This window comes from Camelus dromedarius, chromosome 30 (genome assembly GCF_036321535.1).
Source record: "Camelus dromedarius isolate mCamDro1 chromosome 30, mCamDro1.pat, whole genome shotgun sequence".
Taxonomy (NCBI): Eukaryota; Metazoa; Chordata; class Mammalia; order Artiodactyla; family Camelidae; genus Camelus; species Camelus dromedarius.
This window is the reverse complement of record NC_087465.1, coordinates 80,998-105,346: the sequence shown is the minus strand read 5'-3', so window position 1 is coordinate 105,346 and position 24,349 is coordinate 80,998. Positions and strand designations below refer to the sequence as shown.

Genomic DNA, 24,349 nt, shown 5'->3' with positions numbered 1-24,349 from the left:
TCCTACCACAAAAGCTATTAAATGCTAGTACCAATGTAAATAACTAGGTTCATCCTTGGCTCTGATAACACTAATCTAAATTCAGAGTGACACATTTATCACTTTTGAGACACATACATGCATACACGTGCACAGAAACGAACAGCGCAGACCTTCGCAGCATGTCACAGGGTACTCTAAGGCGAGCACTCACATGCACTTAGTGACCACTTCAACATGTTCCATAGCAGTGAGCTGAGGAAAAGGAAAATGCAGAGAGAATTCTGCTCTGGATGACAGTAAATGTTACTGCACTTCACTGATTCTGCTTCTTTCTTTTTTATCCCCCACAACAATCCTCTTTCTGAAGTTTACAGGGAACTTTTAGGAACAAAAATCTTATGAAAAATAATTTACCTTAAGTCCATTATTTATTTATTTTTGGTTTCACTTTGTCGTCTTTTTTTTCCCTTCTTCTTTACGCTCTTCCTGAACAATATAAGGAATACACTGGTTTTTTTCATCCAAGGCTTTCTGTACCTATTTTTATTCTTAAAAACACAGACATCAAACATGCTGTGACTAAGCAAGCCCAGGCGACGGAACTGCTGTGCTCATGACCCCAGGATCAGCGTTTGACGCAGCCTCCGTCTTCCGCGTCTGCGACTACGGCCCCAGAAGAGCATGGTGGGCTGTCTGATGGAACCAGGCCCTGCCCCTCTAGCTGGGAAACAGGGCCCCGTCTGACCACACTCCCTCTGTCTCTAAAACAGGATCACACACCCTAACTGGAAGGGCTGCCCTGAGGATTAAGTGAGATGGCAAACAGGAGATATACTCTGAATATCACTCAATGAAAGCCGGCCACTGACACCCAGGTAAGTGGCAGAGGAGTGCTGGGAAAATGCTTCTCCTCAAAAAGGAAGAAGAAAAATGAGATGGTTCCTGAGAAGAAATCTAAGAAATATTTTTCTCTTGTTTCTATAATCATCATTCTCTACCCCACAGCCACATATTAAAATGCATGTTTTCAAGGGATCACATGGAATAAAGTCCATTCATGGCCTCAAGGTCTGGAGCCCTCTGGCCTGCCTCCCTGCATCTCTGTGTGTGTTCACACGCCAACCACACTGGCCGCCATGCGCAACCCACGTACTTCTTTCTGCTCCTCAGACAGCGAAGCTCAGTCCCTCCTGAGTGTGTCACAAAAAACTAACACAGACAAACAAAAAACCCCAAGAAAATAGGCACACATTAAAATTTATTCAAGTTATAAGAACCATGAGATACTTGTACAGTCTTTGATACTGAAATGTACTAGATAGAAGGCACTAACAAGGAAACAAAATGGATTATTAAATAGTGTGAAAGTTGGAAAATAGCCCAGAAAAGCAAGCTATCCATGAGGGAAGAAAAGAAAATTGAAATCCAGAAACTAAAGGCGTTAAAAAAAACTTTTTCCTTAAAGCCAGAAAGATGTGTTAGAGATACTCACTGAAATATTTGATACTAATATGCAATGTCTTACAAAACTAGACATGCACTTACTATAACACTTGGCAAATGCACCCTTGATGGTTTATGGTAGAAAATTAAACTCCTTTGTTCACTCAAAATCTTGTTCCCATCACTTTCATTTGTAATAGCCCAAACCTTGGAATGTCCCAAATGCCCCTCGCCGGGTGCACAGTGCAGCAAAATGTGCCACACCCTCATCACAGAGTGCGCTCACCAGTAAGAGGAAGGGACTGCACACAAACCTGAATCAATCTCAAGGGAACAGTGCTGAGTGAAAAGAGATGGCCCCCAAAGGTTGCCTTCCACATTATTTCATTTATGTACCATTTCTGAACAGATTGGTGGTTGCAAGGTAAGGGGGGCGGAAAGAGGTGGGTGCAGCTATAAAAGGCAGTACGAGGGATCCTGGTGACATGTGTTGTGTGTCCAGACTGTGCTGATGGGCACATAGATCTATATAGGTGACAAAATCACAGCTCACACATAGATGCATGTAAACTGGTGAAACCTGAGTAAGGCTTATGAACTGTATCTGGATCAATTCCTGGCTGTGCCCGCGCAGCAAGGTTAGGGAAGATGTCCTCCTGGCGGGGAATGAGGTAAGGGCCCTGCATTATTTCTCACACTGGCACGAGCATCATGTAAATCTACAATTATCTCAAAAAGTTAAAAAAAAAAAAAAAAGGCAGAAAGATTTGTTGGAGACATCCACTCAAATATTTCAAATTAGTAAGCAGGCTCCATGTCCCTCTCAACTGTGGAATAATTAAACAACACTCCTCAAATGGATGAAACTTGTGTAGAAAGGACTCAGGCCAAACAATTATAATCTACAGATTAATTCTGTAAACAATAATTCCTCATACCTGAGAGAGATAAATATAGACTCAGTGAGATATGCTATACTTAATGTCTGCAACAAAAACCAAGATGTGGTTCATAAGTTACTGCTAACTCCTAGATTTCTCAGTAACCCAATTAGAAGAAGGGAAAGCCAAGCCCAATACAGCCACCTGGTCAGTCAAAATTAACCAAAACTGAGGAACGCTCTTGAGTGTGAATAAAATGAGATGGGATTCTGACTGTGGTACCTTGCAAACCCAAAGGTATGTCCACACCCTAAGCTGCTCTCTCAGCGGCTTCTGAGCTTCCAGACCTGGCAGCAGTGAAACTGAGCCCAGAACGGCAATGCTCCTTTGTTTCCCCGTCTATCGAGGCCGAGGCTGTCCCAGGGCCGCATGTCCTTCCCGTGCGGTGTCCGGTTCATTGTTAGTGCCTCTCATAAGGCGAGGGTCTACAATTACACTCATTTTTGACAGGGTAATTGAGAGGAGCAGAGAGTTCAGACCAATAATAGAGATATTTTAATAAATCCATCACTGAATTTCAGCTGTTTACTAAATTTTACTTCTTGAGACTGAGGAGAGAGGGAGTTACCTTTATTTAACATTTTCAAGTTTTTCTTTTATTTATTCAGTTGCTATAAACATATAGCAATGAGAAAAAAAATTTTTATATTGAAAGGAAAAAATTCTTCGGCTAGGCCACAAAGGAAACAAAACACCAAATAGTGAAATGCTCTTCCTAATATGTTTATAAGTTTTATCAAAAGTACAGGAAAAAAGATATGAATTATTACAAGACATCAAGGGGAGGATTCATAGATCTGAAAAATAAGAACTTCACCTAAGAGAAAGAAACAAAAATCAAAATCCAAACTCCTAAAATACTCAGACTTCTAAAAGAAAAATCTGTTGGAGATGATCACATTCATATTATCAAATTAATGGATTAATTTTTGGCTCTGGCTTTTTGTTTTATTTTGCTTTTGTCTTGTATTCATGGTATAATTAAATATCCCGTATCTCCAAATTTAAGAAGGGAAATCATAGAGAACATTCCAAACAAACTATCTGGTGCTTACGAGCCAAACTGAAGATCATCTTTTCCCTTCCTTCCACACACTCACTCACACTTGTCTGACTTAGTATTTTTCTAGTCCAACTTCCAGAAGATACTCTCTCAGCTCTATGATTGACAGTTTAGTTAATTCACTGTCATGAGAAATTGTGGTAGCGACTTTCAAACTGCGTGTTGCAACTCATTAGAAGGGTCTTGCATCAATTTAGTGAGACTAGGATTTTGGTAAAAAGAAGAGCATGCAGAGTATATCACATATAATGGGGTTAGTGCTGTTTATTAAATGTTTGTTGCGGGTGTGTGTGCGTGTGTGTGAGAGAGAGAATGTCATGTGTGTATTAGAAGATGACATAAGGTGTACTGCTTACGATGGGTCACAATCACAAAAGTCTGAAAGCTACTGGAATAGACACAGCAAGAAAATAACAGACCCTCCAAGTCAGATCTCTGAGCACCTGGAAGAAAAAAGGCATGAAAACAGTAATAATCCACTGCATATATTTTTACGTAAAAATATTTTTAACTGGCATATTCTCTACTTATAGATGTCAGTGCAAGCCTTACCTGAAGATGTCCTTTGGTAAGAAACACACTGATGTCTCCACAAAGAAATAGCAGATCTCTCTCGATTCTGCAGTCCATTTAGTCTTTCCGCCAGCCCACCTCTGTTCAACGAATCATAATGTGTTAAATTTAGTTAAAAAAAATCTTCAGAATAGTTGGAACATTTGTATTTTATACCCTCCAAGCAGAGACAAAAAAAAAAAAAAAAAAGGCAAACTTCAACTTGTTTGGCATGACATTCTCTTCCTAGAGGCCAAATCCTTCTAGGTTAGTAATCTTTCTTAAGATTTCTTGGAAGATCAGTTTTCTGATTCTTAGCAATTTGGGCTTCCTGAGATCAGTTTGACTTCCTGACTAGTCGTTCTAGTTTACTTACTCCATAAACATGTGCTGATTACATGTTTCCTGTTCTACCCAGCCAAGCACCAGGCCAAGGATCCTAAGAAGGAACTAAGCTAAGCCACGGTGGGCCTTACAAACTGATCAGCAGACAAGTCAAACAAATAAATGTAAAGTGGTTTCAGAGATGTAGGCAAGAATAAAACCTGCACACTGTTGATAGGTAGAACACCCAACTAAAGAGGACTTGGGTACAGACTCATTACTTGGCCCACAGAGATAGCTGAGTGTTAACCCTAAACATATATCAAGAAGACAGCATACAAAGAAGAAAATGTCCATGTGTGGCAGGAAGATGATTCATGACCACGGGCACACAGGCACTTCATAAGAGTCCTTACCTACCAGCAAACAGACAGATGGACAGACAGCAATATTATAAATGCAAAGAAACACACACATTTTTTTGATTCAGTAAACCACCTGCATTCAGGAAAGTCAGCAGCTCCTAACACATCTGTGATCGCAAGAGAAATCAAGATCAGTTGTTAATTACCCATTATGACTACATGCTACATAACTTACCAACATATTATCTCATATAATTACGTTCACTGATCATTTTACTACATTATCTCATTTTATTCTAATAATATCCCTTTGAGGTAGAAAGAACAGAAATCAATACCCATCTCACACATGATAAAATCTGAGCTTAGAGAGAGGTTAAGAAAATTCTCTAATATTGTATAACTAGCCAGATGAGGAAACAGTTATCGAAAACAGAAAGGACTCAGAACAGTGTCTGGCATTTAGTAAACCTTCAAGAAGTGCTAGTCAGTGGTGTTACCGATTCTGTTATGATTTTTACTTGCACCCTATACTTTTTCTACAACAATCAAAAGATCGTATTTTAATACATGTTATAAATATTATCACTACCGCTACTCTGTTTTCCTATAGGTGATTGTTTTCCTACAGGTGCTAATTATTTCTGAATATGTGTGTGTGTGTATGTAAGCAGTATATATAACAGCAAATTTTTAATTCTCACAATGACAAATATGCCAAAGAACCTCTACTTTACACACATGTCTACCTGTACTTTATACCTATGGAAGCCCTTCTTCATATCATTTTGTTTACATGAACTAACTCATCTATACACCCTCTCTGAACAACATGAGGAAAGCAGGTACTACTGTCATTTTATAGAAGATACACTGAGGCGTTTTATCGCACGAGGTAAACATCTGCCACCAGGCTGTCTGGCTGTGTCAATGATACACCTACTGCTCCTTCAAGAATACGCACTACTGAAAAAGGTCACAATGATCTAGGTATTATTTGCCAAATGTTGGTTTTCAATCTTATGACTTTAGAGAGAAGAAAAAACACTAACTACAATCTAAAAGCAATATACGGTTAGCGCCAAGCCCAGAACCCTACAAGTAAACTGGAGGAATGACAGGATGAAAGGTAAAAGGCAAGAACAAAAATGAGTGTAGAACAGTTTTCCACATGCGGGAACATCGGAAACCCTAAGAATCTGCATTTCCACCTTGGTTTTGGTCAGGATACCTCTGCTCTAAGAATTCCTACAGGGAATTCTGAGATGATTCACCAGAACTTAGGAACGGAAATATCATGACCTCTAGCCAACAATCATAATTCTAGTAAAAACCTTTTGTACATTGAAAAAAAAAAGGGGGGGGGGTTCAAGAAGGCCCTGCTGTAACACATGCAAATTAACTCTTTTCTTTTTTGCTTTCTTTGACAAATGAATTTGTTAAGTAATTATAGCATACAGTGTGGTGACTTGATACATATTATACATCTGCAAGGAACACACCCCTCTCAATTTACTTAATTGACAGATCATCACCTCACAGATTTACCTTTTATTCTTTTTGGTGAAAACATTTAAGATCTACTCACTTAAAAAATTTCAATTGTACAATATAGCATTTTCAGTAATAGTCACCATGTTTACATTAGATCCTTCAGAGCTTATCCACCTTATGACTAAAAGTCTGCACCCCTTTCACATGAATATATTCCCAGAAGTGGCATTGGTGGATAATACAGTAGATATATTTTTAATTTTCTTAGAACCTCCACACAGTTTTAAATAGCGGCTACGTCAATTCATGTTCCCGCCAACAGTGCAGAAGGGCTCCCTTTTCTATACATCCTAGTCAGTACTTATCATCTCCTGTCTTTTTGATGACAGCCATTCTGACAGACGTGAGGTGGTATCTCACTGAGTTTTGACTTGCATTTCCCAGATTACTGATATGGAACACCTTCTGATATACCTGTCGGTTATTTGGATGTCTCCTTCAGGAAAATGTCCATTCAAGAGTCTTTAGAGTTTTCTGTATAAGATCATGTCATCTATAAAAAAGACAAGTTTTAGTTCTTCTGAATTGGGATGCCTTTTATTTCTTCTTCCTACCTAATTACTCTGGTGGGGACTTTCAGTACGATGTTGAATGAAAGTGACAAGAGTGGGCATCCTTGTTGTTCCTGATCTAGGAGGAAATGCTATGAGCTTTTCACTGTGAGTATGATGCCAGCTGTGGGCTTGTCATTTTATGGCCTTTATTATGTTAAGGTACATTCCCTTTATATCTAGTTTGTTGAAACTGTTTTTCATGAACAGATGTTGGTATTTGTTAAAGAATTTTCTGCATCTACTGAAATGATCGTACGATTTTTTCCTCCATTTTGTTAATACAGTGTATCATGGTGAGTGATTTTTGGAGGAAGAACAATCCTCGCATCCCTAGAAACAATCCCAAGTGATCACAGTGTATAATCCTTTTAATACATTGTTGAATTTGGTGTGCTAATGCTTTATTGAGGACTTCTGTGTCCATGTTCCTCAGGGATACTGGCCTGTAATTTTCTTTTCTTGAAATGACCTTATCTGGTTTTGGTATCAGGGTAATGTTGGCCAGGTAAAATGAGCTTGGAAGTGTTTCCTCCTCTTTTTTTTTTTTTTTTGAAAGTGACGAAGATTGGCACTAAGTCTTCTTTGAACATGAGACAGAAATAATCAGTGAAGCCATCTGTTCCTAGACTTTACTTTGTTGTGAGAGTTTTGATTACTGATTCAATCTCCTTACTAGTAGTTGGTCTGTTCAGAGTTTTTATTTCATCTTGATTCAGTTCTGGTAGGTTGTATGTTTCTAGGATTCATTCATTTCTTCTAGGTTGTCCAATTTGTTGGTGTATAATTATCACGGTGGTCTATCATGATTCTTTGTATTTATGTGGTACCAGTTTTAATGACTTCTTTTTCATTTCTAATTTTATTTGAGTCTTCTCTCTTTTTTTGTTTAGGTAAAAGTTTGCCTGAGTTTAGCTTTTCAAAAAAACCATTAATCATTTCCATTAGTCTCTTCTATTATCTTTACAGTCCATATTATATATTTCCCCTCTGATTTTTATTATTTCCTTTCTGATACTAACTTTGGGTTTAGTTTGTTCTTCTTTATATGATTCTTTGAGGTAGGAGAAGGGGTAACCGGATGAAGATGGTTAAAAGGTATAAACTTCTAGGTATAAGATAAATAAGTACTAGAGATGTAATGCACAACATGAGGAGTATGGGTAACACTGCTTTATGATGTATGTAAAATTTTCTAAGAGAGTAGATCCCAAAAGTTCTTATCACAATGTAGAAACCATTTCTCAACTTTCTTTGGATGTATATGAGGTGATGATGTTTGCTAAACTTACCATGGTAATCATTTCACAATGTACGTAAATCAAATCACTATGCTTGTACACCTTAAACTTACACAGTACTGTATGTCATTAAATCTTAAAACTGAAAGAAAATAATACATATTTCCACAATACGTATAAAAGGAGATTATTACTATTAAGGATGCAGAACAACTTCCTATGCTTAAAGTCACTGGGAGGTGGCATGACACATGACCAACTGACAGAACTGACCACACAAAATATAAACTTTTATACATTCCCCCCAAATATATGTACACATGTATAAAAGAATTTGATGTCAAAGAGCAAGGTTGGTGGAAAAACTCCATTTGTGTTTGAAAGTATAGAATCAAAATAATAAGAAAAACTCAAACCCTGGTATATAAACTCTGAAAAGAACTTGTACAATTAACAACAGAGAAAGTAAAAGATGAATAACCTCATTATTCCCAAAAAAGCCTTATCATTTTTTTACCAAGGAAAACAAAACCAAACCATATGATGCCCTCACCATTCTCCTATCTCATCTCAGGAAATGCCAGCTCTGTTCTGCCAGCTGCTCAATAAGTCATGTTCTCAGAGGCTTCCCTGACCTGTTGCTTAAAATTGAAACATCATTGCCTTTGTTCACTGCTGTGCCTCCAGGACACGAAATAGTGCTTGGCACACAGTAGGCCCTTAACTGGGTTGGGACTTTCTATAATTGTGTAGGATCGACTTCAAACAGCAAAGACATTCTAATCCCTTTACTTAGCTTCCTTTTCTGTTTTCTCCAGAGACTACTACAAACCACCACTATTCTCATTTGAGGTATAATTTCTTCACTCTGAGCATAAGGCCTCTGTCTTATTTTATATTTAAAAAACAAAACAAAAGGAAACAGTGGACAGGCATCAGCTGACTCACCAGACTACATCCATCCCACTCGACTCAGTCACACCTCATACTCTTCCCTCCACCCCTTTATTCAAGACAGGCCTCCCTCTCCCACTTCCCTTCCTGGACACTGACAGAAATGACCCCTAATCTCGCCATCTCCACTGGGTCTTCCCTATCATTCTTCAAATATCTCACCTTTTCTCTGGGAATTTCTTTAGATACTGGATCCCATTCAAACCCGAACAAGCTAAGCTCCCCACCCCTTTCCTATCTTGAATCCCAGCTTCCAGCAGAAGGGTCACAGCCCCATCTCCACTTCTTGAGCCCCTCGCTTCCTCCCTTAATAATCCACTGACATTGTCTGACACTGGCACTGGGGTCTCCTTGGTGTGCATTGTATTTGCCCTCTCTTGAGGTAGACATACCCTAAACAGATCCAAAACCGTGTTCTTCATTGCCATGTTTACTCTTTTCTACTGTATTCCTTTTTCCTTTAAACTCTCCACTGAGTTTGCTTTTGTGGCACTGTTTCCCACAACTTCTCCTTCTCACTTTCATTGAAGTTGTGTTTTCCCTGATTCGTTCTAATTTAAGACACAGACAAACAGTGTACGACACAGCGTTTGGACATGCAACACCCCCCAACCCCACCCCAGCACACTCCAGGCTCCTTCACTTGTCCTGCTGGGTCCTCCATGGCCTGGCCCCTAGGGTTCTTCACATACACACTAACTTCTTTCCTATGAATCCTTGCTCTCAAAAGTCTTTGCAAGTGTTTCCCTGGCCAATCACAATCACAAATGTAATCTCAACAGTCCATATTTCTATGGACTGTTAAGTTACTTGAAAACAGGAAGAGTCATTTACTTGTTTTAATTGTCTAAGACAGCACCTGGAACACTGGTGTTCAATAAAATCTGATAAACCCAAATAACCAATCTCTATTAAGGAAAACAGTCACATAAGCTGGTTATGACTAAAAAGAGTGAATGCTCAATTTGGATGAAAAATACCACATATCATCTCCAGAAATTAGGATGGGATTACAATTCTACTCTGTCAATCTTCCTTCACAAGTAAACAAGTAAGTATTTCTAAATTAACACTTTAGGTATTTGGGTTTTTTAAGAAAGAGAAAAACTTAAAAAAAAAATTTTAAAAGGTGTAATTTAACCTTAAAAGCTTCTTTGTCTTTGCTGACTTCTCTGGAGTCTTGGGAAGCTTTGTCTGTCTTGGGGGTGCATGCACAATGGTCTCCGCAGGCCTCAGCCCCAGGTTTACCAGTTTCTCCGCAGCCTGTCTCCCACCTGGCCCACGGCCCATGGGGCATCTGTGAGAGGGCTCTGCATCAGTGAACAAGACATTCTCTGAGTCATCAGCTCTTTCACTATCTGACGAATACTCCAAAATTTCTGTAGGACTTGTCTGAAAAAAATTAAGAGAAATGCAATTAAATTTGGAGAACTCTTTATTCAAATCCTATTTATATATGCCTATTATTCTATTCCCTTATAATTATATTTATTGAAATAACTTTGTAAATACACTATCTGTAGCTTAAACTTCTATTTTGACACAAAGTCACAAAATCCAAAATAAGTCATATACCCAAAGACAAGAGATTAAACCAATTATAAGCCAGAGACTATCTCACAGAATCCACTAAATTCAGCACAAATATTTCAATCTTCCTTCAATAAACTAAAAGAAATGTGCCACACGTTATCAGTCTCAAACACTGAACTAATAACACCAACCTGAATGGCTGCTAGTCAATGTAATCTAATACCTATTGGAAAAAAAAGCATTGTTTTGATTTTGAATTTTAATGTGGAGTAAATAATATTCACTATTCGTTAAAAACAAAATAAAAGAAAATTGCCTCTTAAGTGTAAACTGCTTAATTTACCAAAGACATCTCCAAGGATACAGATGAAAAATTAACTTTTTCTGCATAATTCCAATATGCCATTTTCCAGAGGCTAGTTTGAAATTGCTGATATCAACAGGAACTATTTAAGAATGAGTCACTGAGTCTTTTTCCTAACATTTCCCAAAATGTTTCTTCTTTCTTTTACTAAAATTTCTGAACCACCAAATAAATAAAAATTGTTTTGAAAACTAGATTACAAAACAGGAATTCACAACAACAGCCAACCCTGGAGAGAAGAATTAAAGCTTTCTTTTGTGATGTTTTCTGTCTTTGCCCTGACACACGCTAAAACTTTAAAGTATGACAGGTATTTTATTTTCCTGTTACTTGGTTGTGCAGGTCAGTCCCATCTTGTTCTAATGACGACAATTTATCCTTCAACATTCTAACTTTCCAGTATATCGGTAGCCCCTTCCAATTTAATACCTACACTAAATTTTACATTTACGAAATGTAAATTGTACATCTAGTTGAATGGTTCTTCTGTACCTGGTCAACTCATAGTGTAGCTCTGGGGTCCCTCAGGAAGAGCCCTCTCTCCTGCCAGCATGAACTGTGGCCCTGGCACTGTCACAGGCACTGAACTAGAGACAGTGAAGAGGATACAAGCATATGAGGGTTATCACTTGTGGCTGCGTGCGTGTGTGTGTGTTAGCACTACAGTTTTCATCATTTCCTAGTCTATGCACAAAAGGTTTATCACACTTGGCCTTTTTCGAGGATTTTATAGTTAAAACCTTTTCAAGAGCTTAAAAAAAAATATCACCCACCCCCATGTCTCTTCGAAAAACCAGCTTGGGTAGTGACCTGTTACCAGGCACATTTAAAATATGAAAAAGTAAATGAAAAAAATATTCAAACGAAGATCTTAGTTCCACTATCCTTTTCACAATTTCAGTTACATGCCTAAATTACTGCATTACTAAAGTTTAAATACTAAATGCTGCTAATCCATTAATAAGCACAGGGGTCACATGATTCCCACCCCCCAACACAGCTTCTGAATAAATGTTAACAGTCCACAAAAAGAACCTGAGCAGTTTACACTGAAAATTTAGTTCCTTGACACTGAAAACTTATATATACTATCTGGGAACTCCAAATTTAATTCCATCTTTTTGTTACGAATGTCTTCTTTTAGTACTCTCAAGTTTTGCCCTTCCTGCTACAGCAGGGTTTCTCGGCCTCAGCACTGTTGTCATTTCAGGCTGGGTAAGGTGGAAGCCTGCCTGGTGCATCGTAGGGGGTTCAGCAGCATTCCTGGCCACCACCCACTAGATGACAGTAGCACTGCCCCACCAGTAATGACTGTCAAAAATGTCTCCAGGCATCGCCAAATATCCCCTGGGGGATGAAATCACTCCCAGTTGAGAACCACAATCCTAGAAAAATGTGAACAAATAACCAGCCACATGTGGCTTGTGCTGGGGACTCACATGCAGAAGTTGAAGGGACACAGCACTTGGTAGAGATGAGGAGGTCAGAAGCAAAGAGTCATAAACAACGTGGCAGAAGTACTGCTATCGAAGCGTCATTCAGGCACCATGGGAACAAGTAAGAGGAAAACAAGGCCAGGTGGGCACAGGGAAGAGGGAAAGAGCTGCCACCTGAATCACGATCTGCCACCTAAAGCTGAACACTAAGTGTACGTTATTAGGCAGAAAGCGAAGGAAGTACATCCAGGAAAGGAACAGGAGGACCACAAATACGAGAGAATACAGTGCATGCAGGAAAACCTATAAGCAGCAGCAGAGAGAGGGCTGCTGCAGACTACAGCAGGGCATGCAGCTTTATTCTGAGGCCTTGCGGGAGCCATGGGCAGTTTGGACAGAGGCTAACAAGGCAGATAACAGTATAGAATGATCCTCCGAACAACATTCTGAAGAACAGGCTCTACTATGGGCAGGTAGGGAAAGCAGCCTGCTAGCTGGAAAGCTCTTCCATGATCAAAGCAAGACATAGAGAGGATGTAAGTGGCAGTCAGTAGTGGTGGGAGGAAAGAGAGATGGCCTTGAAAGAAAATAAGGAAGGAGACTTAACAACACTTAAGGACTCCCAGATGTTAGGAACGACAGTGAAGACAGAGTCAAAGGAGACCTCAAGCATCTGGTTTGGACAACTAAAGTACATTTACCAGGAAAGGGGATTCAGGGAAGGTATCTGGAGAGGGGTAGTTGCTAATAGTAAATCTATTTTGATATGTCATTAATGCAATGCTTATGAAATAGCTGAGGGAAAACTGACCAAGAGGCAGCGGCTTTATGGGTCTGAGCTCTAAGAAAGGGACGTGAGAGGGAGACATAACTTCAGGAATCCCAAGAGCAGAAACAATGCCTGAAGGTATGAGCGCTAGAAAAGACTGTCCACGGATATCATGTAAAAGGAGGAAGAGGAGGTCCAGGTTGGAACCTTGGGAATATTATCAATATTTAAGCTGTATTCAGGTGAGAAGAGACACAAAAGTGGGTTGGATTTGAGAAAAAAGACATTGCACGGTCACGAGAACTTCATGGGACCTTGGAAATAATGTGCGCCTTGAAGAATAAACGGTGCAAAATGGCCCAGCCACTTTGGAAGACAGTTTGGTGGTTTCTTCCAAAATTAAGCATACTCCTACTATACAATCACACTCCTTGATCTTTACCCAAAGAAGCAGAAAATGTATGTTCACATAAACACCTCTATATGTATGTTTATCACAGCTTTATTCATAATTGCCAAAACGTGGAAGCAACCAAGATGTCCCTGAGTAGGTGAATAGATAAACCATGATATATCCAGACAATGGAATATTACTCAGCACTAAAAAGAAGCAAGCTATCAAGCCATGTGGAAACAGGGAGGAAACTTAAGTGCATATGACTAAGTGAAAGAAGCCAATCTGAAAAGGCTACACACCTATACGATTCCCACTCTATGACATTCTGAAAAAGGAAAAACTATAAAGACAATATAAAGATTGGTGCCAGGCTGGAGGAAGAGTGGGGGAGATGAACAGGTAGAGCACAGAGGACTTTCAGGACAGTGGAAATACACTGTACGATACTATAATAATGGATATATGTCATTATACATCTGTCCAAGCCCACTGAATGTACAACATCAGGAATGATCCCTAAGGTAAATTACGGACTTTGGGTGATTATGATGTGTCATGTAAAGTTCAGTCTTAATAACAAATGGACTACTGGCAAACTATATGGATAATGGAGAAGATCATGCCTGTGTCGGGGACAAGGGTATATGGTAAATTTCTATACTTCCTTTTCAATTTTATTGTAAACCTAAAATGGCTCTGGAGCTGGGATGGGCCAAGATGGCAGGGTAGGACGCTTGTAGCTCACCCTCTCCCACAAATACACCAAAACTCACATCCACGGACCCACCCAGCCAACCAGAGCACCTGCTGAACTCCAAGATAACATCGCCCTCTTCAAAAGACAAAGACGCTACGTATCTGGTAGGAGAAAAGGAAAAAAGAAAGAAGAAAAAGCAGAACAGTGTGGGACCAGTCCCACGGGGAGGGAGCGGCAAAGGAGGAATAGCGCTTGTTTGCTGAATCTACCCCCCTCCAATGGAGAGGTCAGTGGGATGGAGGGAGAGCCTCTGAGGCTCAGATCTGTACGGAGCACCCCTTGTCCGACAGAACTAAGTTAAACGGGCACAAAGGGTCCCTGTGACACCCAGCCCGAGATGCGAGCTGGCAGCGGGGGGATGGGACAGGCTGCCCAAGCTGGGTGGAGGACTGGGGCAGCTGCACTGAGGCAGCCCCGGAGGACTGCAGGGTGCTTCGCGCCATGGCTGGGAGGGGATACAAAGCAGAATAACCTGGGCCCCCATAAATTACAGAAAAAAAAAAAAAAAAAAGTAAAGCAACACCGCGGTGTGTCCTGGGGGGAGGGGCGCCATAGTCTTTGTCTCCTCAGACCCATGGCACCATTACTGGTACTTCTCACAAGAAGAGAGGCAGGGCGCAGCCACAGCTGCCATATCCTCCTGTGCGCAGTGATTAGGTGGGGACGGGGCCGAGACCAAGACCTGAATACACGACTGGGGGCTCTGCAACATCCTAGGCAGGACTGAGACTTGTTTACGGCCTAAGACAGATAGAATCTTTCTGACCTGGTACCTCAGAGAACTCGTGCTGTCAAGACAAACAAGGAGCTGGGTTTTGGCATGGGGCAGGGGCAGGGGCAGGGGCAGGGGCAGGGCTGTTACACCGTCTTCCCCAAGCCTGCCTATGGAGTGCAGACAGAGGTGGAGCAGGCAGCTGCACAGAGCAGCAGAGTGACCTGCTCCGGGAGAGGGTGGGCAGCCACCCACCTTCCTGGCAGGAGCTCAGCACCTGACCGTGGTGTTGGGAGGGGGCACGATCCACCCATCTACCTCTCCCAAGCGCAGCGTCTGACTGCGGCATCGAGAGGGGGAGTGACCTGCCTTTCCACCGTGTAAGAGCACAGCACCTGACCCAGTGTTGGGAGTGGGCACGATCTGCTAGCCAACAGGCACTGGGAGCAGCACTGATGAGGGTGCCAACTGAGGGCCTCTAGAAACAGCAAGCTGAGTTCACGAAACAGGGCAAAGACAGAAAGACTTCTTGATAAAATCATTAAGAGTGCACAGTTTCTGGGAGAATACATCCCCCCCCCCCCATTTTTTTAAAATCTATTTTCTATTACCTTTTTCATCTTTACTTTTTAAACAATTGTATATGTCTACAGTTTTAATCCCTTCTAAGTTTTTAAAAAATCTTTTTATTATTATTTTTAAAAACCTACCTCATTTCATTTTTATTTCTCTTGGTTTTGATCTCGTTATTGATTACACACAGGTTTTAAGTAGTTTTTTTGATTTTTTTCTCCTTTTTTAGAGGTTTTTAAAAGACATCTCAATTCTTGCTATTCTGCTTCAACTTGCTCTTCTATTATTGAGTATACACTGTTTTGAAACCTTTCTTTTCTCCTTTTAAAATTCTCTCGTTTTATCTTTTTAAAAAATCTGTTCTATTTTCTATTACCTTTTAAAATTTTACTTTTTAAACAATTGTATATGTCTCCAGTTTTAATCCCTTAAAAATTTTTCTTTTAAAATATATTTATTATTATATTTTTAAAAGTTTACTTCATTTCATTTTTATTTCTCTTGGTTTTGATCTCCTGTTATGGATTATACACAGGTTTCAAATACTGTTCTTTAATCTTTTCTCCTTTTTTTAAGGTTTTAAAAAGACGTCTCAACTCAATTGCTATTCTGCTTCAACTTGCTCTTCTATTATTGATTATACACTGTTTTCAAACCTTTCTTTTCTCCCTTCTTTTAAAATTCTCTTTTTTTAAAGTTTTATTCCTGCATAGGCTTTAGATAGATAAATAAATAAACTCATTTAAGGACCACAATAGATAGCTGATACTCCGTAAGCCACAGTACCAGAGACATATGAGCAAGATGAAGAAGCAGAGGAACCACTCCCAATTAAAAGATCAAGAGAAATTCCCTGAAAGAATGATAAATGAAATAAACATTGATGGCCTACTAGGTCAAGATTTCAAAAAAGGAGTGATCAAAGTACTGAAGGAACTAAAAGAAATAGTGTTTAGAGATATAAAATATGTCAAAAATGAAGTAGAAGCTATAAAGAAGAACCAAGTAGAATTGGCAAACTCATTTGCTGAAATGAGAGCTGATCTAAAGGCTGTACAAAGCAGACTAGATAATGCAGAAGAACAGATAAGCGACCTAGAAGACAGGGCAATAGAAAGCACCCAATCAGAACAGCTGAAAGAAAAACAAATAAAAAACAAGGAAAACAATATAAGGGACCTATGGGATAATATAAAGCGTGCCAGTCTACACATAATAGGGGTTCCAGAAAGGGCAAAAAGAACAAAGGGGATTGAAAAGGTATGTGAAGAAATCATGACTGAAAACTTCCCAAACTTAAACAGGGAATCAGATATCCAAGTACAGGAAGCTCAGTGGGTCCCAAATAGGAAGAACCCAAACAGACTCACACCAAGACATATCATAATCAAGATGGCTAGAGTCAAGGATAAAGAAATGATCCTAAAGGCAGCAAGAGAAAAACAAAGAGTGAGTTACAAGGGAACCCCCATAAGGCTCTCAGCTGATTTCTCTACACAAACACTACAGGCCAGAAGGGAGTGGCAAGATATAGTCAAAGTCCTGCATGAAAAAAAGATGCAGCCTAGGATACTGTATCCAGCAAGGCTATCCTTTATAACAGAAGGAGAGATAAAGAGCTTCACAGACAAGCAAAAACTCAAAAGAGTTTAGCAACACTAAACCCATGCTAAAAGAAATATTGACAGGTCTACTCTAAATAGAAAAGAAGCAGGATGCTGCAAAAATGAGAAACTCATAACTGGAAAGGAGATAACTGCCATGAATTACAAAAAGAATAAACACAAAATTGTAAAAGAAGACATTTAAATCATTAAGAGTGGGAGAGGGAAGCAAGGAAAGCCATTGTGGAAAACAGTATGGAGATTCCTCAAAAGACTAGGAATAGACATACCATATGACCCAGGAATCTCGCTCCTGGGCATATATCCAGAAGGAACCCTACTTCAAAATGACACCTGCACCCCAATGTTCATAGCAGCACTATTTACAATAGCCAAGACATGGAAGCAGCCTAAATGTCCATCAACAGAGGACTGGATAAAGAAGAGGTGGTATATTTATATGATGGAATACTATTCAGCCATAAAAACCGATAACATAACACCATTTGGAGCAACATGGATGTCCCTGGAGAATGCCATTCTAAGTGAAGTAAGCCAGAAAGAGAAAGAAAAATACCATATGAGGTCGCTCATATGAGGAATCTAAAAAAACAAAACAAAACAAAACAAAACAAATACAAAACAGAAATAGACACAGAATACAAACTTGTGGTTGCTAAGGGGGTGGGGGGTGGGAAGGGACAGACTGGGATTTTAAAATGCAGAACAGATAAACAAGATTATACTGTATGGCAAAGGAAAATATAAACAAGATCTTGTGGTAGCTCATAGTGAAAAAAAATGTGACAATGAATATATATATATATATATGTTCATATATAACTGAAAAATTGTGCTCTACACTAGAATTTGACAACATTGTAAAATGACTATTACTCAATAAAAAAAGTTTAAAAAATCTAAAAAAAAAAAAAAAAGATACACAGAGAAGTCTAGACAAATCCAAGTTTAGAGTTCACACTGCAAGGTAAGAGACAGTTAACAGCAACATGATAGCCCTACAGATTGGGTGCGCGTGTTGAGAGAGAGCACACATGTTCTCTTACATAAAAGTAAATCGCATAACCTATCAGAAGAGTGGGGAATATGTTATAAACTTATTTCTTGGAATAATGATGAATTTGGGCTAATTGACTCATCCTTCCAGTGTGGCTTCCTGGTACCAGTGATGGCTCTGGGTCAGTGGTAAAGTCCATGCCTTCAGACTTGTTTCCATTCCCAAACCTACTGATGAGATGCTCTAAAAAATTAAGTTACTATGATGTTTTAATGCAGTGAGAGCAATTCAGCACACTGGCAAGTGTTCATTCATTCCCAGCCTACCGCTTTAATAATTACTGTTCTAAAACTGTTCAGTGAGTAAACAGCACTAAAGCAAACCCTTTAGAGAGAAAGTCAGCTGGCTCAAGTAATGCACGAAGAGAGGCCAAACTCTGTGACAGTCAGGGTAGTAGTGCGACCAACTGAAACAGAGGACACATACAAGAGCAAAGAAAGGGGAAAGAAGACATTCTTTGGAACACAGGGAGTTCTAAATGAACACAGGACTAGCACAGAAACACAGAGCCACCTGGCTGGAGGCTGGAAATTCAGCTGACTGGCAAAGAGGCCATTGGAGTAGAAGTGACCCAAGACACTGACCTGTAAGATGCCCTCATGGAGGACACGGGTGAGGACAAGACAGCCACAGCACTCTGATTTCTGGGCTCCTTTTTTCAGCCTCAACATAGACAACCTCCCACAGACTGTATGATAGAAATCACAATGACTCCATGACTTTCATTACTTTCAGGGATTCTTTACTTTGATATTCTATAATACTGTGCAGCCAAGATGATGTTTTAAAAAAGATCCCACTGTCTCTACCTTAAAATCTGCCAGTTATTCGGCAATGCAGACATCTAGGCGCTGGCGTGTGCAGAGGTAAAATGGGAAGCACACACGTTCGTAAGCTCATCAAGAAAATCAGGAATAAGAAAACCCTACAATTTTCTAAATAGGTAGATATTCAAAAATATCACTTTTTTAAAAGTAAATTATAAACAACTATCAAATTTTTAATTTAAAAAATCAATTAGCATAATACTTTATCATAAATTTTTAATTTAAAAAATCAATTAGCATAATGCAATTAGCTGACTCAAATCTTCATCTAAATCCATGTATGAAAGTCCACATATGGGAGGGTCCTCCTCTATAAAAACTGCGCCCACTAACAAAGTTAAGATCTTGAAGTCTAATGTCAAGATGGAGCAAAGCCTCTGCGGTAACACAAATGAAACCAATCAGCCAGATGAACCACCACTCTCTAAAGTTCAGAAATTAAAGCTTTTACCTCTAAAATTTATAGAATGGTCACTCACACCAAGCAACAGTGGAATATTGGTAATAAATGATAACCTCTCTATCTTTAAACGACACCTCTGTAGCTAAATACTAAGCTCATAAAACTAAGGAAAGAAAGATAGTAACTAAATCAAAATCATTACTTGAGATAACCAATTACAGGACAAAAAACAGCTCACTTTATTCTATTTCATGCCAAAACAGAAGACTCAAAGCTCTTGGTCTCAGCTCAGGCGAGAAGGCGTCCCCCAGGCTGGGTCCTTGAAGTGCCTTGCCCGCCCGCCTGCCGTGGGGGCAGGTGCTGGCTGCATCCTAACCGGCAGGGCCACATCCTGCAGCGCAGGTTTCTGTTCTCCGAGGCTTCCCACCCAATTACTGGCTGGGCCCAGACCTGCCCTGGGAGGATCTTATGAGATCAGCAAGAGCTAGGCTACGCTAAGTTCACCATGTTTACCTGGTTCAGCTTTCCTTTCTTCAAGTCTCACTACAAATGAGGTCAGGGGAATTTTAAGGAAATAACAAGAGAATTGTAAAAATCCTGCCTGCTTAGAAACTTTTAAATCTAATAATCTTCTTAAGTTGAAAGGTGGGAGCAACAGCAAAAATGCTACAGAAGATATGCAATGGTGGCTGTGACAAGTAAAATCACCAAAACCAAGACAGCTCTTAAAAATTAAGGGGAATGAAAGAGTACTGGTGGCTGATAAGCCAACAAATTAGTTAGCAAATGCCTTCATTTCCACTCTCAATTCTAAAATGGAATTCATTCATTTAACAAATTAACTGAATGTCTGCTCTGTATCAGAAATCATTCTGGGTACAATGCTCTATGCAATTGCGGTGGGCAGGGACACCAAAATCCTTATCCATGTGGTCTTTAAAGTCTGGTGGAATCATAACACGCACCCTCACTCACTCACTCCTTAATTAACATGGGCTGTTCTCTGGCCACGTATCAAGAACTACACTGGTTGTGTGAAAAAGGGCAGCAAAGTCACCAAGAATGGAAGGAGTGTATCAGACTCTCAGCTCCTAACAGAATTTTATTTTCTATTGGGATTAAATATCAATAAAAGCAACTAGACCATAGTTGTCTATAGATAAGAGCAATTCTAGACAACAGAGTTTTAAACTACTAACAGGAGATATACTTTCACTGTTTACTTGGTATGCTTTTTGTGACTGAAACTTTATCCACAACAATCAGAGCCAGCTAGTGAGAGGGAAAACAAAAGCTGTAGATTTTCTCACACATTAAAGAAAAAAAAAAACATCTTTTCTGAGGTAAACAGGTTTAACTAGCTACGCCCATGGTTACACCTCTGTAAATCACCTGGCTTGCCTTTCCCAAACCAAGTATGTTTCCAACCTCAAATTCCAGCCTGATGAGAAGGACAGAACTCTCGTTCCACCAACATGGGTTCACAAAAGCACCATTCTACCTCATCTTAACATGTAAAGCACCTGCTCCGAGGAGCCCAAGGAGGAAAAGAGAAACAGTACGCAGTCTCATTGTAAGACAGAGGGCCAGAGAGAAGGAGCCTGCTGGATGGAGTCAGTGACACAACCTGTCTGCTTCAAACATGTTCAGAGACAGACCCAGCCCCATCTTTCAGCAGCACCACCTCCTGGCAGACCCAGGCAGGGGCGGCACACGTATCCCTGGTCTGCTGGAGGCTGAGAGGCATCCAACTCAAACCTACACTCAAAACGGGGACCTCAAAATTAAGTGAAGCAAAAATGACAGCATACTCAGAAAATTAATCTGTTCATTTATGCAAATGAAACTAGAGGCAAGACACAGACTGCTGCTGGTTATGAGCCAGGCTTTCCTTTTATTCAAGGCAAAGGATTAAAATCCTACACAGACTATGAGATATAAAATAAGCTACCAGGATGTACTGTACAACACAGGAAGTACAGATAATATTTTACAATAACTATAAATAGAGTGTAAACTTTAGAAACTGCTTATCACTATATTGTACACCTGTAACTTACATAATATTGTACAGCAACTATATTTCAATTAAAAAACTAAACTAAACTAAACTAAAATTCTACATAATGGAAGACTGGGTGGGGGCAGAGGGCGGGGATGGAAGAGACAGAGAGAAGAGCCTGGAGAAGATAGAGGCTTTGAAGGAAACAAGCCAGGGAAGTGCCCTAAGGAACACAGGGACAAACAAAAGCAAAAACAGTGAAAAGCAAGTACACAGCCTCACAGGGCCTAGGGTGCACCCTCCAAACATGGGTTCAAGGAGGCACTAAGAGAAATTAAGACATTAAGAGAAAAGGGAGCTCCACAGTCAAGTCAGTTTGAATAAACACGGTAGAATAAAATTAAATGCTGAGATTTCTCAGGAGCCTTTAACACATCCTTCTGCACCGTGACCTCTAGGAGGAGGCTACAGTCTTTCATAATTTCTTCTATCTTCTTAAATATCACATGCCATGCATGGTTCAATGTTTTCTTGACAGCTCACAGTTACTCTCGTGGATAACCATTATTTTGCAGTTCCACATATGACAGATGGGCTTCCTTTCCCTCCACTCACTAGGCTGCTGGCCAGCCTCAGTCCTACAGTGCCCATGTCTGCTCCTAGCCACCTTTCTGATTGACAACCGAAGTCACAGACTCCTTGTCTGCTCTGGGTTTGAAGCCAGGAAACAGCAAGGCTCCATGTTAGACATCAGGACTCTGAAGATGACTAAAATACAGATTCTGCTCTTTAAACATTTATGGCTGGCTACTTGTTCACAATTGAGTGAAGGCAAAAACCTTCACTGTAAAGCAAATCTAACAGCAAGTATTTCAGAGGTCCAAGGACTCCTTCCAGATCCAAAGTTAGCTGCAGAGGCCCTAATCAAACTTCTGGCAGGTGACATCTGATGATACATTATACACACACGAAGAGGCTTCTTCAAAATAATCAAACCTTATAAAAATAATCCTCCCAAGAATCCTTTGAGGTGAAAGAGGGGTAACTAGGTAAACTAAAACAGGCAGATAAAATGATTTATATCTAGTTGCTGAGGGTCACACATGATTTCAGGGAATAAGCTCAGGAATCCCCACTATCCACACAGGGTCCTAAACACACTATACCAGGCTCTGTCCAGCCAAAACAATAGAGGAAATTATATATATAAACACACACACATATTTGTATATACAGTTAACTTCAACAACTACAGGAATAAAGAAGAGCAAAATGAATTTTCTCTAAAGAAGAAATCTGCCCTGTGTATTTTTCCATAACATGAGGGTCAATAAAGGTGGTACAGCAAGCACTTTATATTATTATTAAGAATTTAAAAGGCATAATGTTTCATAATCTTTATTTCATCATTATTCCAATAACTAAAAGATAATATTTAATATACGGTTGGGAATTTAAAGGCCACGATAAGCTGAAACAGTATTATGGCAATAAGTCATCTCTGAACACGATTACTGTTTAACATTTGTGCAAGAACATGAACTATGAAAAAAAAAGTGCCAGGCTGTTTAAGTCTCTATAAAGCTAGAAACAGCAAAGTAGTCCACTTTTAATAAGATACTTGGTTTAAACTGCAAATTCAAGAAAACAATGTTTATCTTGGTGAAATTTTAAAGGCTCATGATAGTATAAAGTTATGCTGGGCTTCGTTTATAAAGTCATGGAGATATTTCTTACTTGAAAGTAAAATAATGCTGACTAAAAATAATCAGTTCACTAAAAGAACATATTTGAAGTATAACTGTAACTAGCAGAACATTTTATATATACATGAAACTATATTTATAACATTGTATCACAGAATTTTTACAGCCAGCAATCATTTTGTGTGTGTTTCTGAACACTTATTATGGGATTTTCAGGAGTGTTAACTCAGCAGGCTGAGTTGATCCAACCACATGCACTCAGAAGGGCTGCTTTCCTCATTGGCCCTTGAATGCCACTGGAGAACTGATCTCCTGAAATATTCAAACTGATAGAGATATTTTTGCACACTCAGTACCTTGATCACACTGTACTATTCTGTCTAGACGATCTGTGCAAGCAATGTAACGTACAGTGAGCATCTGTTTTCCTTCTGGGGGACTGGGTTTTGGTCACTGCAGCCAGTCACCAAGCCCTGGTAGCCGCACAACCAAACCCCACCAGGAACCAGTGAGCTGACAATAGTCTGCATGCGCTTCTACAGTCATTGCTTGAGGATTAAGCGTGTCCTTTGCAACCTCTGGGAGAAGGCTCTTGGAAGCTCATGTCTGGTTCCCTCAACTGCTCCTGATGCACCTTTCCCCTGTGGACAGTGTTTGTTGCCATTTGCTGTAATAAACCACAACCCTGAGTACAATGACCTCTGAGTTCAATGGTTCCTCCTAATAAATCACTAAAACTGGGGATGGTCTTAGGGACCCCATACACACAGTTTATAGGATTTTATTAATTTTAACACATTTTCTATCATTTGAGTAGAGTCAGAGGTACAAACTAGTCTACACAATCCTGGAATCAGGTATGGCTGGATATATTTCTTTTAATAACATATATTTAAGACTTATAGAAGTATCAGTCCCCATCCATGGAAACCATATAAAGTTAGATAAATATGACTTTAAATCAGATCACCATCTAGAATAGGGACTGGCAAATTTTTCTCTAAAAGACCATACGGTTATAGGCTTTGAGGGCCATACAGTGTCTTTCACAAATACTCAACTCTGCCACTGAAACATGAGAACCACCACAGACAGCACATAAACCAGTGGCTGGGTTCCAATAAAACTTCATTTGCAAAGACAGATAAGGGGTTTGATGTGGCCTGCAAGCTCATTTGTCAACCCTGTTCCAGAAGAAGTTAGCTTCAATAAAAATGA

General features: G+C 39.7%; 1 protein-coding gene across 6 annotated transcripts in view; it reads right to left on the bottom strand.

Moving 5' to 3' along the window:
- The window catches only part of SPIDR (scaffold protein involved in DNA repair), a 258,654-nt gene that overhangs the window by 170,323 nt on the left and 63,982 nt on the right, over positions 1–24,349 (bottom strand). For all 6 annotated transcript variants that reach the window (XM_064480799.1, XM_064480800.1, XM_064480801.1 and 3 more), the window contains 2 exons: positions 10,112–10,362; positions 3,982–4,082 (listed from right to left, as the gene is read on the bottom strand). In XM_064480799.1, coding sequence (XP_064336869.1) covers positions 3,982–4,082; positions 10,112–10,362 — 352 coding nt within the window. The remainder of the gene's footprint in view (positions 1–3,981; positions 4,083–10,111; positions 10,363–24,349) is intronic.